Raw genomic sequence first — 15,567 nt, forward strand, 5'->3', positions numbered from 1 at the left:
AAATGTAACAAAAATAACAAAAAAATAAAATAGTCAGAGAATTAGATAGAGAGGATCTTAACATTCTGAAATGGGCATAAGGCGTCAAGTACCCGGAAAGATATAATGGGATAACATAAGTACATAAGTAGTGCCATACTGGGAAAGACCAAAGGTCCATCTAGCCCAGCATCCTGTCACCGACAGTGGCCAATCCAGGTCAAGGGCACCTGGCACGCTCCCCAAACGTAAAAACATTCCAGACAAGTTATACCTAAAAATGAGGAATTTTTCCAGTCCATTTAATAGCGGTCTATGGACTTGTCCTTTAGGAATCTATCTAACCCCTTTTTAAACTCCGTCAAGCTAACCGCCCGTACCACGTTCTCCGGCAATGAATTCCAGAGTCTAATTACACGTTGGGTGAAGAAAAATTTTCTCCGATTCGTTTTAAATTTACCACACTGTAGCTTCAACTCATGCCCTCTAGTCCTAGTATTTTTGGATAGCGTGAACAGTCGCTTCACATCCACCCGATCCATTCCACTCATTATTTTATACACTTCTATCATATCTCCCCTCAGCCGTCTCTTCTCCAAGCTGAAAAGCCCTAGCCTTCTCAGCCTCTCTTCATAGGAAAGTCGTCCCATCCCCACTATCATTTTCGTCGCCCTTCGCTGTACCTTTTCCAATTCTACTATATCTTTTTTGAGATACGGAGACCAGTACTGAACACAATACTCCAGGTGCGGTCGCACCATGGAGCGATACAACGGCATTATAACATCCGCACACCTGGACTCCATACCCTTCTTAATAACACCCAACATTCTATTCGCTTTCCTAGCCGCAGCAGCACACTGAGCAGAAGGTTTCAGCGTATCATCGACGACGACACCCAGATCCCTTTCTTGATCCGTAACTCCTAACGCGGAACCTTGCAAGACGTAGCTATAATTCGGGTTCCTCTTACCCACATGCATCACTTTGCACTTGTCAACATTGAACTTCATCTGCCACTTGCACGCCCATTCTCCCAGTCTCGCAAGGTCCTCCTGTAATCGTTCACATTCCTCCTGCGACTTGACGACCCTGAATAATTTTGTGTCATCGGCGAATTTAATTACCTCACTAGTTATTCCCATCTCTAGGTCATTTATAAATACATTAAAAAGCAACGGACCCAGCACAGACCCCTGCGGGACCCCACTAACTACCCTCCTCCACTGAGAATACTGGCCACGCAATCCTACTCTCTGCTTCCTATCTTTCAACCAGTTCTTAATCCATAATAATACCCTACCTCCGATTCCATGACTCTGCAATTTCTTCAGGAGTCTTTCGTGCGGCACTTTGTCAAACGCCTTCTGAAAATCCAGATATACAATATCAACCGGCTCCCCATTGTCCACATGTTTGCTTACCCCCTCAAAAAAATGCATTAGATTGGTGAGGCAAGACTTCCCTTCACTAAATCCGTGCTGACTTTGTCTCATCAGTCCATGTTTTTGTATATGCTCTGCAATTTTATTCTTAATAATAGCCTCCACCATCTTGCCCGGCACCGACGTCAGACTCACCGGTCTATAATTTCCCGGATCTCCTCTGGAACCTTTCTTAAAAATCGGAGTAACATTGGCTACCCTCCAGTCTTCCGGTATTACACTCGATTTTAGGGACAGATTGCATATTTCTAACAGTAGCTCCGCAAGTTCATTTTTTAGTTCTATTAATACTCTGGGATGAATACCATCAGGTCCCGGTGATTTACTACTCTTCAGCTTGCTGAACTGACCCATTACATCCTCCAAGGTTACAGAGAATTTGTTTAGTTTCTCCGACTCCCCCGCTTCAAATATTCTTTCCGGCACCGGTGTCCCCCCAAATCCTCCTCGGTGAAGACCGAAGCAAAGAATTCATTTAATTTCTCCGCTACGGCTTTGTCCTCCTTGATCGCCCCTTTAACACCATTTTCGTCCAGCGGCCCAACCGACTCTTTGGCCGGTTTCCTGCTTTTAATGTATCTAAAAAAGTTTTTACTATGTATTTTTGCTTCCAACGCTAATTTCTTCTCAAAGTCCTTTTTTGCCCTCCTTATCTCCGCTTTGCATTTGGCTTGGCATTCCTTATGATCTATCCTGTTACTTTCAGTTGGTTCTCTTCTCCACTTTCTGTAGGATTGTTTTTTGGCTCTAATGATTTCCTTTATCTTACTGTTTAGCCACGCCGGCTGACGTTTAGTCTTTTTTCCCTTTTTTCTAATACGTGGAATATATTTGTCCTGAACCTCCAGGATGGTGTTTTTAAACAGCATCCACGCCTGATGCAAGTTTTTTACTCTGCGAGCTGCTCCTTTCAGTCTTTTTTTCACCATTTTTCTCATTTTGTCGTAATCACCCTTTCTATAGTTAAACGCTAGCGTACTTGATTTCCTAGTTTCACTTCCTTCAATGCCAATATCAAAACCGATCATATTATGATCACTGTTATCAAGCGGCCCTCGTATCGTTACCCCCTGCACTAGATCATGAGCACCACTAAGGACTAAGTCTAGTATTTTTCCTTCTCTTGTCGGCTCCTGAATTAGCTGTTCCATGAAGCTGTCCTTGATTTCATCAAGAAATCTTATGTCCCTTGTGTGTACAGATGTTACATTACCCCAGTCTATATGCGGGTAATTGAAATCCCCCATTATTATTGTGTTGCCCAGTTTGTTTGCGTCCCTGATTTCCTTTAACATTTCCGCATCCGTCTGTTCGTCCTGGCCAGGCGGACGGTAGTACACTCCTATCACTATCCTTTTCCCCTTTGCACATGGAATTTCAATCCACAGTGATTCCAAGGAGTGTTTTGCTTCCTGCAGAATTTTCAATCTATTTGATTCAAGGCTCTCGTTAATATACAATGCTACCCCTCCACCAATCCGATTCACCCTATCACTACGATATAATTTGTACCCCGGTATGACAGTGTCCCACTGGTTATCCTCCTTCCACCAGGTCTCAGAGATGCCTATTATATCTAATTTTTCATTTAGTGCAATATATTCTAACTCCCCCATCTTATTTCTTAGGCTACAGAGTAGTGAATTTTGAAGGTGATTCTATGAGTAATTGGTAACCAATATTCCTCACAGAGGAGCAGGGTGACATGTAGGGGCACAATCGAAAGGGACGCCCAAGTTTTGTTGAGGACATCCTTGCAAAATGTCCCGGTGGAGAGGCGGGGAAAGCCGTATTATCGAAACAAGATGGACGCCTATCTTTCGTTTTGATAATACGGTCGGGGATGCCCAAATCTTGAAATTTAGGTCATCCTTAGAGATGGTCATCCCTAGACTTGATCATTTCTGATTTTCAGCGATAATGGAAACCAAGGACGCCCATCTCAGAAACGACCAAATGCAAGCCCTTTAGTCATGGGAGGAGCCAACATTTCTAGTGCACTGGTCTCCCTGACATGCCAGGACACCAACCGGGCACCCTAGAGGGCACTGCAGTGGACTTCATAAAATGCTCCCAGGAACATAGCTCCCTTACCTTGTCTGCCAACCCCCCCCCCCCCTAAAACCCATTACCCACAACTGTACACCACTACCATAGCCCTGGTGGGTGAAAGGGGGCACCTAGATGTGGGTACAGTGGGTTTCTGGTGGGTTTTGGAGGGTTCGCTGTTCCCTCCACAAACGTAACAGGTAGGGAGAGGGATGGGCCTGGGTCCGCCTGCCTGAAGTGCACTGCACCCACTAAAACTGCTCCAGCGACCTGCATACTGCTGTGATGGACCTGAGTATGACATCTGAGGCTGGCAAAAAATATTTTGAAAGATGTCTTTTGAGGGTGGGAGGGGGTTAGTGACCACTGGGGGAGTAAGGGGAGATCATCCCCGATTCTCTCCGGTGGTCATCTGGTCATTTCGGCCACCTTTTTGTGCCTTGGTTGTAAGCAAAGCAGGACCAGGTAAAGTCATCCAAGTGCTCGTCAGGGATGCCCTTTTGTTTTCCATTATGGGTCGAGGACGTCGATGTGATAGGCACGCCCAAGTCCAGCCTTCGCTACGCCTCTGATAAGCCCCCTTTGGCCATCCCTGCGATGGAAAGCAGTTGGGGACGTCCAAAATCGGCTTTCGATTTTACCGATTTGGACAACCCTATGAGGACGCCCATCTTCCGATTTGTGTCGAAAGATGGACGTCCTTTTCTTTCGAAAATGAGCCTGATGGTCATGGTTTTTTTTTAGAACCTGTCAATAATCTAATTGCCATGTTCTGCACCAGTTGAAGATGTTTGAGTTCTGACACTTTCGTGAGCGATATTGCGGAAGGGCTGTCTGGTAAGGTTTGTCTCTTTGCCAGTTCTTTCTTTAAAAAAAAAAAACTACAACAACCAAAAAAAATCATGATCTTATTTGAACTTCCATTAAAACAGAAGACTAATGTCTAATCTCCTCAGGTCACTTCGCTGGCTTCCAATCAGATACCGCATTCAGTTCAAGCTTCTCCTTCTTACCTACAAATGCACTCAGTCTGCTGCCCCTCACTACCTCTCTACCCTCATCTCCCCTTACGTTCCCGCCCGAAACCTCCGTTCACAGGACAAATCCCTCCTCTCATTACCCTTCTCCACCACCGCCAACTCCAGGCTCCGCTCATTCTGCCTCGCCTCACCCTATGCTTGGAACAACCTTCCCGAGCCCTTACGCCAAGCCCCCTCCCTGCCCATCTTCAAGTCTTTGCTTAAAGCCCACCTCTTCAATGCTGCGTTCGGCACCTAACTCTTCCTCTCAGGAATTCCAGACTGCCCCAATTTGACTGCCCCTATCAGACTGACTGTTCACGTTCCTTTAGATTGTAAGCTCTTTGAGCAGGGACTGTCCTTCTATGTTAAATTGTACAGCACTGCGTAACCCTAGTAGCGCTTTAGAAATGTTAAGTAGTAGTAGTAGTAGTAGTAGTAGGATGGTTGAGGTGTGGAACAATTCCACTTGCTAAATAACTCATCTCCTGACTGCTCTCTGTACATTCTGCATTTTGCTAGAGAGATGACATTGGTGTTTGAGGTCCCAGCTGGTACTCATGGGCTCTAGCCCTGGCCCAAGTGTTTATTTTATTTTGTATTTATTTTCAGTGCTTGATACAGTGCACAGGTTCTGTTATGGCAACTGTGCTGTTTAAAATAAAACAGAATCAATGGGGGAAGACAAGTGGAGGCTGTTGAACCAAAGGCTTCAGAACAGATGAGTCCTGAACAATGATTTTAATTTAGTATAGAAGGTTCCAGACGGATGTGAGGAGGAAGGGCATTCCAGAGAGTGGGGCCACGATAACTAAAGGTTTTACGGGAAATACTACTACTACTTAACATTTCTAGAGCGCTACTAGGGTTACGCAGCGCTGTACAGTTTAACAAAGAAGGACAGTCTCTGCTCAAACGAGCTTACAATCTCAAGGACGAAATGTCAAGTTGGGGCAGTCAAGATTTCCTGAATAGAGGTGTAGTGGTTAGGTGCCGAAGGCGACATTGGTGGGCTTTGAGCAAGGATTTGAAGATGGGCAGGGAGGGGGCCTGGCGTATGTGAAAGGTAGGATGGGCGTGAACTGTAAAGCAAGTTGGCAGAGGAAGAACAGAGAGAGCATGTGGGAATATAGGGGATAAGAACAGAGTTTAGGTATTCAGGGGCAGAGGGTAGTCATGCTTTGAAAACCAGGGATGGAATTTTATATTTTACATGGGCTGAGACTGGGAACCAGTGTTACAGGCAAAGAAGAGGGGTGACGTGGTCAAAGCAGTGATAAAAATGAAGAAATATGAGTTGGAGGCGCTTAAGTAGTCAAGGTGAGAGATGACTATGGAGAGGAGGAGATTGCGAATGAGAAGAGGACGTAAGGTGCGGATGTGGTGTAATGTTTTGGAACTGGTGGGGCCTTAGGCTGACACATCTCCTTCTCCTAGAAGAGACTGACCACAGCTCTGCTTTCTTTCTCTCAGTATCCCCATGAGGTCAGTGGTACCCCCATGTATCTGTACGAGGTGGCTACAGAGTCAGTCTGTGAGTCAGCAGCACGGCTTCTTTTCATGAGCATCAAGTGGGCAAAGAGCGTACCAGCCTTCTCCACCCTGTCACTCCAGGACCAGGTAAGAGCACAGAGAGGGAGGCAGCAATAGAAATGGAAACTGTACAAAGCAGATCATTGATAAACTGAGATGTATTTTATTAATATAACAGAATTAAAATATGTATACAGAAACTCATACACATATACATATGATATGTATATGTGTATGAGTTTCTGTATACATATTTTAATTCTGTTATATTAATAAAATACATCTCAGTTTATCAACGATCTGCTTTGTACAGTTTCCACTTTGGAGTTTGCAGATCGTCTGCCCCTTTGTAGCAATAGAAATGGTACATGTGTAAGAGTTTATAGGGTCTACACATTTTATCCTTCAATCAACTGAAGGATAACATTTGTAGAACCTATGTATTGATATACTGTACAGTTTTATAAGTTGAATTAATATTATATGCCACATTGTATTCACCGGAGGGTTTTCTGAAGCATTAGACAATGTTTCATAACTGAAAATCCCAAGAAGGGCGAGTTCAGTACAGATCTTCACGCAGGGCATAGGACAATCAGTTGAAGAGGAAGGGGGAAAAAAAACCCATCCTGAGACACCAAGGTATGAATAGATTATGACCATCTGAAGAGACCTGCAGAGATGACACAGTGGCCCTTCTCAATACATAATGAGACTGCAGGTAATTATGATGTATTGAGGGGGGGCTACAATCTCATCTCTGCAGGTCTCTTCAAATGGTCATAATCTATTCATACCTTGTGTGTCCCAGGATGTTGTTTTCTTTTCTTCTTCAGCGGTTTCTGTCCTGTGCCCTGAGTGATGATCTGCACTGAACTCACCCTGCTTGGGATTTTCAGTTATGAAACATCAGATATGTTTACAGATCAGCCTCTCATTTCTCCCTCGTCTACACAGTGGCGTTCCTAGGGTCGCTGACACCCGGGGCGGATCGCCAATGCACCCCCCCCCCGGGTGCAGCGCGACCCCCCGGTGAAACGACGGACATCCCCCCCGGATGCATCTTTACCAGCTGGAGGGGTGTCGTGCATCTGTCGGCAACACTCGTTCCCTGCTCCCTCTGCCCCGGAACGGGTTACTTCCTGTTCTGGGGCAGAGGGAGCAGAGAACGAGCGTTGCCGACAGACGCGCGGCACCCCCCCCCCCCCCCAGCAGCGAAACAACGGAACCTTTTCCTGGCGAAACGACACCCCCCCCCAGCAGCAAAACAACGGAACCTTTTCCTGGCGAAACGACACCCCCCCCCCCGGGTGCATCTTTACCTGCTGGGGGGGGGTGCTGCGTGCCTGTCGACTTCACTCGTTCCCTGCTCCCTCTGCCCCGGAACAGGAAGTAACCCGTTCCGGGGCAGAGGGAGCAGGGAACGAGTGAAGTCGGCAGACGCGCGGCACCCCCCCAGCGGCATGCACCCGGGGCTGACCGCCCCCACCCCCCTTGGTACATCACTGCGTCTACATCTTCCACTCCATTTTCAGTTAGACTTGTTATACCATTAGGCTTTACACAAAAACACAACGGTGTACAATCTCAAAAATCCTAGAGATATAGAAAAGAATGCCAAACTTTGACAGGGAAATAAATACTCACTCACACAAGAACACTACAGACAAACTCTGAGCCCAATATTTACCCATTCTCAGGGAGGAAAACATTACAAAGTAACGTGCCTTCAACAAGCACTTAAAGCACTTACGTGATCCTTCCCCTCGCAATGACCAAGGGTAGCGCATTCCATAATGTAGGGGCCACAAAGAAAAAAGCCCCCATTCACATGGAGGCCCAATGTGCTCTTCGCAGAGTAGGGACTGACAGATTAAATTCGTCTACAGGCAGAAGTCAATGACCCGGTACATAAGGCACTATTTACTTGTGCAAGAGGAGGAGGAGGAAGCTTCTCAAAATAAGCCCTATGGGTTAGAACCAGTATTTTAAATAGAATCCTATAAGAAACTAGTAAACAACGGTAGTGCAAATATAATGGGGTCAACATGATCAAAGCAATGATTTCTCCCAAGCATCCTAATTGCAGTATTCTGTAAAGTTTGTAATTTTCTAAGATTAACACTCAACAGTCCCGACAGTACCACATTACCATAGTCAAACTGAGGCATAGATAAGGCATTGCAAGAGGGTATTTTTAAAGAAGCCTCCAACAGTCCCCAACTTATAAAGAGCAACATAGCCTCTGCAAACGATCGCAGCTACTTGATCCATAAACATGAGTTGATAGTCTATAAGGATACCTAGACATTTAAATGTAGCAACTATATCTCAACATCCAACAAAGTTATAGCTAGGGGCAGAGAGAGTGGTCTGGGGCCCCGGGCCCCCGCCCGGTCGCTATCTGACACCTCCCTACTGCTAGTTCTACCTGAAGGGCCCTGGTGGTCTAGTGGTCTCTGCGGGGCAACCATGTTCTTTCCTGCCCATAGCATTGCTGCTATTCCCCCGCCTGCCGGCGCCACTGTGTTTTCAAAATGGCGGCTGCGACTTCCCACGGTAGTCTCGCGAGACTTCCACAGAGATTCTTGGCCACCATTTTTAAAGTACGGTGGTGCTGGGCAGGGGGAATAGCAGCAGCACAATGGGCAGGAAAGAACATGCCCGCCGCAGAGGCCACTAGATCACCAGTGGTGCACCTTTAAAGGTAGGACCATGGAGGTCTGTAGTGTGCGGTGGGCATCCGGGCAGAGCCTCTGGGTCCTTGGGCACTGCCCGGTAGCCCGAACAGTCAGGCTGCCCTGGTTATAGCTGTACTAGGATGATCCAGTTTCCTCATTAGCCAATAAGCTGTAACCTTCTCCACATTCAATACCAATTGGTGTGCCACCAGCCAGCAAGACACTGCAAGTAAGTGTAACCCTGGTCCCAGCACACTACACAACACAGTCCGGACACCCGAGACCAGGGCCACAAAGAAAATCCAAAGCACTGCAGCTTTCTCAATCACACACACCGAGCTGGGCACAGGCCAGGACGTCAGACTCACAGAAACAGAAGCCTGCGTGGCTGCGTTGCTGATCTGCAAGGGCAGGCTTCTACATGGAATGTTGCTAGTGGAGGAATAGCCTAGTGGTTAGTGCAGCAGACTCTGATTCTGGGGAACTGGGTTTGATTCTGGGGAACTGGGTTTGATTCCCAGTTTGCAGAGGCTATGTTGCTCTTTATAAGTTGGGGACTGTTGGAGACTTCTTTAAAAATACTACTTTTCATGCCCTCTTGCAATGCCTTATCTATGACTCTGGGCAAGTCACTTAACCCTCCATTGCCCCTGGTACAAAATAAGTACCTGAATATATGTAAACCGCTTTGAATGTAGTTGCAAAATACCACAGAAAGGCGGTATATCAAGTCCCATTTCCCTTCCCTATAATAGGGACAATCCCATGATCTAGGCACCTGTATTTCCGTGTTCCTTGCATGCATATATGTGTAGAATAGCTGGCACTTATAAAGCTAAGTATACGCTTACCCGTAAAAGTAACAGTCTAGCTAATTTACATAGCGTATACATGGGTGGAGCTCCCAGTTACACGTGTAACACAGAATACTATCAGTTACAAAGTTCTACTCAAAACTCTTTCTATAGCTGAGCCTGCAAAAACATATAAATATTATAGATTCATTGGAGTAGAAAATAAAAACTCATAGGGGGAAAAGCCTCAGAACCCTTCCTCCACTTCTATTTTACAGAAAAAAATATGGTAGGAATATATTGAGTAGATTTACTTCATCGGCATAAAAAAAAACCCTTTAGAATTCAACTGTTACAACTCCAATGAAACCAGTTTTCCATGGATCCAATTAAAGACGTGACGTTATAATAAAGTTCAAATTTAACTTACCTTGAACGTTCATGCAATTCAGCTCCCAATGCAGCACACACCGACTGTGGTCAAAGTTTCAGCCAATCAGGTTGTGTCAAGGTGCAAACGCGTGTCAGCTTAGAACTGCGTTGCCTTCTCAAAGCATCACCAGGAAATGGGGAGCCTACATCTATTTTGTTGGTTCACTCTGAGCATGCCCTCTACCCAGCCTAATCAAGGAGGAGCAGAGGAAGAGAAGGGAAAGAGGTGTTAATTAAGGGAACAAAAATCCAGAGTATGTCCTTTGGTATGGGTGGGTCTGTAGTTTGGCCACGAAAAATCCCAAGACAGGAAAAAATCTTTACACTCCTGAGTTGAAGGAGATTTCAGGTTATCAAGATGTAAGTTGATATCACCCAAGATAAGTAAATTGGAATTAGATACACTCGTATTAGAAATAAAATCAGTGACGATGGAAAAAGTGTCGTTCCAGTTTCCAGGTGGCCCTATAAAATAAGATACAGGTCAGATGATCAGGTAGGAATTCAAATTAACTTCTAGTATAACAAAGATTCAAAAACACTAAATATCTTTTTATCTTTACATATTGTTGTTTCAAATGTTGTTTACTGTCTTACTTTTAAACTGTATAATTGTACTCCATGCACTGTAGCCTTTTCTTCAGATTGTGTAAACCACATTGAGCCTGCGATTGGTGGGAAAATGTGGGATATAAATGTATTAAATAAATATAAATAAATTATGTCCCCTTGAAATATGTGAATAGTCCCTGCTCTGAAATGACATTTAAATATCTGGGTCTCTCAAGACAGACATGTGGGGATGCTTCTACAATAAGTACATCTTTAGACAGATTATTTGGGATGGCAGCAAAGGGCAAGCTAAACTGACATTTTTATATATCACACCCACCCTCACAGCACAGACCCCTGCCTTCAAATTACATAAGTACATAAGTAATGCCACACTGGGAAAAGACCAAGGGTCCATCGAGCCCAGCATCCTGTCCACGACAGCGGCCAATCCAGGCCAAGGGCACCTGGCAAGCTTCCCAAACGTACATAAGTACATAAGTAATGCCATACTGGGAAAAGACCAAGGGTCCATCGAGCCCAGCATCCTGTCCACGACAGCGGCCAATCCAGGCCAAGGGCACCTGGCAAGCTTCCCAAACGTACAAACATTCTATACATGTTATTCCTGGAATTGTGGATTTTTCCCAAGTCCACTTAGTAGAGGTTTATGGACTTGTTCTTTAGGAAACCGGCCAACCCCTTTTTAAACTCTGCTAAGCTAACCGCCTTCACCACGTTCTCCAGCAACGAATTCCAGAGTTTAATTATGTGTTGGGTGAAGAAAAATTTTCTCCGATTTGTTTTAAATTTACTACACTGTAGTTTCATCGCATGCCCCCTAGTCCTAGTATTTTTTGAAAGCGTGAACAGACGCTTCACATCCACCTGTTCCACTCCACTCATTATTTTATATACCTCTATCATGTCTCCCCTCAGCCGTCTCTTCTCCAAGCTGAAAAGCCCTAGCCTCCTTAGTCTTTCTTCATAGGGAAGTCGTCCCATCCCCGCTATCATTTTAGTCGCCCTTCGCTGCACCTTTTCCAATTCTGCTATATCTTTCTTGAGATGCGGCAACCAGAATTGAACACAGTACTCAAGGTATTAAAGATACAAAAATCACAAAGGCCTTCCGTGCAATAAAATAACTCCACTGACCAGTTTTCCAGCAAGTAAAACTACCACTAAACTGAATTCATAACATCATTCGACTGATATTTCCGAGATAATGATTTTGGGGAGAACTATGGAGGAATTGTGGCCTTCATTTCTGAAATTTACATGATGTTAAATTGCCAGTTCAATAAGTATTATTATTATTATTTATTATTTAGATTCAGGTCTTACCACGAAAAATCAGGTGATAAAGTTTCATTGAAACATGCAAAGCAGGCTGAGACCTACGTTACCCACTGTATGATTTTCAGGGGATAATTCTGAGCATGGTTATATCTCGATTAGATTACTGCAATGCCCTTTACCTTGGTATGGTTAAGTCCAGGAGGATGCCTGCATTGCAGTCAGTACAGAATGCTGCTCTTAGGTTGGTTGCTGGCGTCTCAAGGGTGACGCATATCACACCAGTTTTGAAACGGTTGCATTGACACCTGGTTCAATATACCACAACACCACCCTGTATTTGTTCACACCGGAGCCTGCAAAGGCCTCTCCGGTACTATGTAAGCCACATTGAGCCTACAAATAGGTGGGGAAATGTGGGATATAAATGTAACAAATAAAATAAATAAATAAATCTTTTCTAAATCAAAATACAAGAGAGTAACTCCTTTGTACATCACATTACACTGGCTACCGTTTGAAGCGAGAGGAATTTTTAAACTCTGCACCATGATATGCGCATTTCTACATGGAAAATGCCAGTATATCTAAACCGTTGAATAATACTACCCGAAAGGAGAACGAGAAGAATGAAAGGAAATCTCCTGGACCTAGTATTTGCATCAACAAAAGGTGTCAGATTTAAGACAGTACACTCAACAACCTTATCCTTATCTATCGGCAAAATGGTGGAACAATATAAAAGTGACAATAAGATCAATATCAGAGTATAGAATTTTCTGTAAACAGTTGAAGACTCATCTATCCAAAAAATACGTGTTAGAGAATGAGTGTTGTGTACAGCACCCCAATACACCCCAAATACAACCATTATGAGGGATGTGTACAGCATCCCAATACCCCCCCCCCCCCAACAACAACTGTTATAACCCTAAAATGTAACAATGTTTTTCTTCTTGAAATGTCGAGTCAAATGTAACAATCTACTTGATTTCTTAAGTCACACTGAACTCAGTCTGGGAATGAAGTTAAGTAAACTCCTCTCAATTGAGGAAAGGCTAAAGAGGTTAGGACTCTTCAGGTTGAAAGAGAGACATCTGAGGGGTGATATGACTGAGAAAATTCTGAGTGGAGTAGAACAAGTAGAAGTGAATCGATTTTTATTTGTTCCAAAAGTACAAAGACCAGGGGACGCTCAAGAAAGTTACATGAAAATACTTTGAAAACAAACAGGAGGAAATTTTTTTTCACCCAATGAACAGCTAAGCTCTGTAACTCACTGTCGGACGATGTAGTAACGGTGGTTAGCATTATCTGGGTTTTTAAAAAACGGACAAGTTCCTGGAGGAAAAGTCCACAGTCTGCTACTGAGACAGACATGGGGAAGCCACTGCTTGCTCTGGGATTGGTAGCATGGAATGTTGCTACTATTTGGGTTTCTGCCAGGTACTTATGACCTGGATTGGCCACTGTTGGAAGCAGGATACTGGGCTAGATGAACCATTGGTCTGACCCAGTATGGCTATTCTTATGTCCCAATATTTAAGTGTGCCCACTTATGCATGCCATGTCTATAGCAAGCACACATGCACATGCCTGAATGCAGCAATTTAGGTTATAAAATACTGGTCATTTATGTAGGGGAAGGGAAGGGAATGGGACTTAATATACCGCCTTTCTGTTGTTTTTCCAACTACATTCAAAGCGGTTTACATATTATATACAGGTACTTATTTGTACCTGGGACAATGGAGGGTTAAAAGTGACTTGCCCAAAGTCACAAGGAGCTGCAGTGGGAATTGAACCCATTTCCCCAGCATCAAAGTCCACTGCACTAACCACTAGGCTACTCCTCCACTAGCAACAGTCCACGTAGAATCTTCAAATAGTAGCAACAGAATCTCAAATAGTAGCAACATTCCATGTAGAATCTCAAATAGGGAAAGGGAAATGGGACTTGATATACTGCCTTTCTGTGGGTTTTTTTGCAACTACAGTCAAAGTGGTTTACATATATTCAGGTACTTATTTTGTACCAAGGGCAACGGAGGGTTAAGTGACTTGCCCAGAGTCACAAGGAGCTGCGCCCCCTACCAATCAGGGGATAAATAGTAGTATTTATGGACTCATATTTAGCAGACTTTCTATATATTATTTTTGCTTATTCAATTCACACTGATTATGTCCACCAAGATATAGCCATGTATTAGCAAATGTAACATGTTTTAGATGCTATAGACATTTAGCTCCCTGTTTGGGTATCATTCAGGTATACTATTATTTCGCTATTGTATAACCAAACTTAGCTGATTCAACCATAGAATTATCTGAGACTGACTTTATCCTCCCTTGATCTCCTGTTCCTTCCTGATGGGCTAATTATGATTGTGCAAGCCTAGGAGAGAGACATGGAAAGACACAAATTTGTACGCCGCAAGTATTACGTCCTCAAGATCTGTCCAGGCCCAAATTATGTTAGACCCTTCCAGGTCGTACCAATATCCTTTACGACTTGCAAGCTAAAGGACCACAAGTCTTGGGTCCATTTGAAAGATGTAGGGGTTTATCTGGCCGCAGAACCAGATGTTACCAGCCCAACCACCTCAGAACCAGCCACTTCCCTCATCAGACCAGCAGCAACTGTCACTTCTACTGATTCCTCGCCCAGGTCATTGTGAAAATCCTGCCCTGTTAGATTCTTCAGAGTTCCCATCTCTCCCGGATTCTTCAGAGCTTCCATTTACCCCCAGTCCATCATCAACACCACGACTCCAACCACAAGCGGCAAAGGCAGTTCAAGAGTTGTTACCTCTGCCTTACCAACTTCCACATCCACCTACCAAGCGACGTGCCTGTATTGAAAGTATACGGGTTGCGATCGGACAATGATGACTCCTGAATCTCCAGATTTCTTTGCCCTCCAGAACATTCACGTTGATGTTTCCGACCTGCTTGACAATTGGCACCTTTTCTTTCCCCCATATTGACATTATGGACTCATATTTTGTTTTATTTTCAGTTTAGCAGTTAAAGTCTTCTGGCCAATGTTACTGATCAGTCTCTCATCTCTTGACCGAGGGTAGCTGATGCTTCTGGAAGATGCATGGCGGGAGCTGTTTGTTCTTGGGATTGCACAATGGGCCATTCCCGTTGACGTGAACACACTGTTGGCTGTATCTGGTAAGAACTGCTGGATTTAATGACTTTGTTCTAGAAATTAACATCAAAATGCATCACTGGAAAAGAAGCACAGCATGCAGGGAATAACAAATCCATGCTGAACAATAGCATATACCTGTCACTTAGAAATCTATATTTAAATGCAAATAATGTTTTCTTGTTGTATTCATGCCTGCTTGGCTTGTTATTATTTAGATGCAAATTAGTGCAGTTGCCATCCTCCTGAAAGATGTGATGTTAACTTTCCTAAACTCAGCTGGGCCTAGAATCCAGTCTTAGGGAGCGACAGCTTCTGAGGGGTTCTGGAAGCGGAGGCAGCAAACCCTTTCCTCTTGTCTCTCCTGTAGGCATGAACAGTGAACATACAGACTCACAGAAGCTGAGCCGGATCCTTGCCGAGATCCAAGCCTTGCAGGAGGTGGTGGCCCGGTTCCGGCACCTGCGGCTTGATGCCACGGAATTCGCCTGCCTGAAATGTATCGTCACTTTCAAAGCCGGTAAGTACTGGTGGGGAGGGGGGAAAATAGGGTGGGGCAAGGGCAGGTCACCTGTCTTCTCCTGATCTCTGTAAAGCAGCTATGCAAGGGACCAAGATTCACGTTTG

General features: G+C 44.5%; 1 protein-coding gene across 1 annotated transcript in view; it reads left to right on the forward strand.

Annotated features, from left to right (window-relative positions):
• The window catches only part of LOC115464835 (nuclear receptor subfamily 2 group E member 1), a 106,562-nt gene that overhangs the window by 64,962 nt on the left and 26,033 nt on the right, over positions 1 to 15,567 (forward strand). Inside the window, exons 5-7 of the mRNA XM_030195194.1 lie at positions 5,966 to 6,112; positions 14,867 to 14,963; positions 15,311 to 15,460. Of these exons, the coding sequence (XP_030051054.1) occupies positions 5,966 to 6,112; positions 14,867 to 14,963; positions 15,311 to 15,460 (394 nt within the window). The remainder of the gene's footprint in view (positions 1 to 5,965; positions 6,113 to 14,866; positions 14,964 to 15,310; positions 15,461 to 15,567) is intronic.

Source organism: Microcaecilia unicolor, chromosome 3 (assembly GCF_901765095.1).
Source record: "Microcaecilia unicolor chromosome 3, aMicUni1.1, whole genome shotgun sequence".
NCBI classification, from domain to species: Eukaryota; Metazoa; Chordata; class Amphibia; order Gymnophiona; family Siphonopidae; genus Microcaecilia; species Microcaecilia unicolor.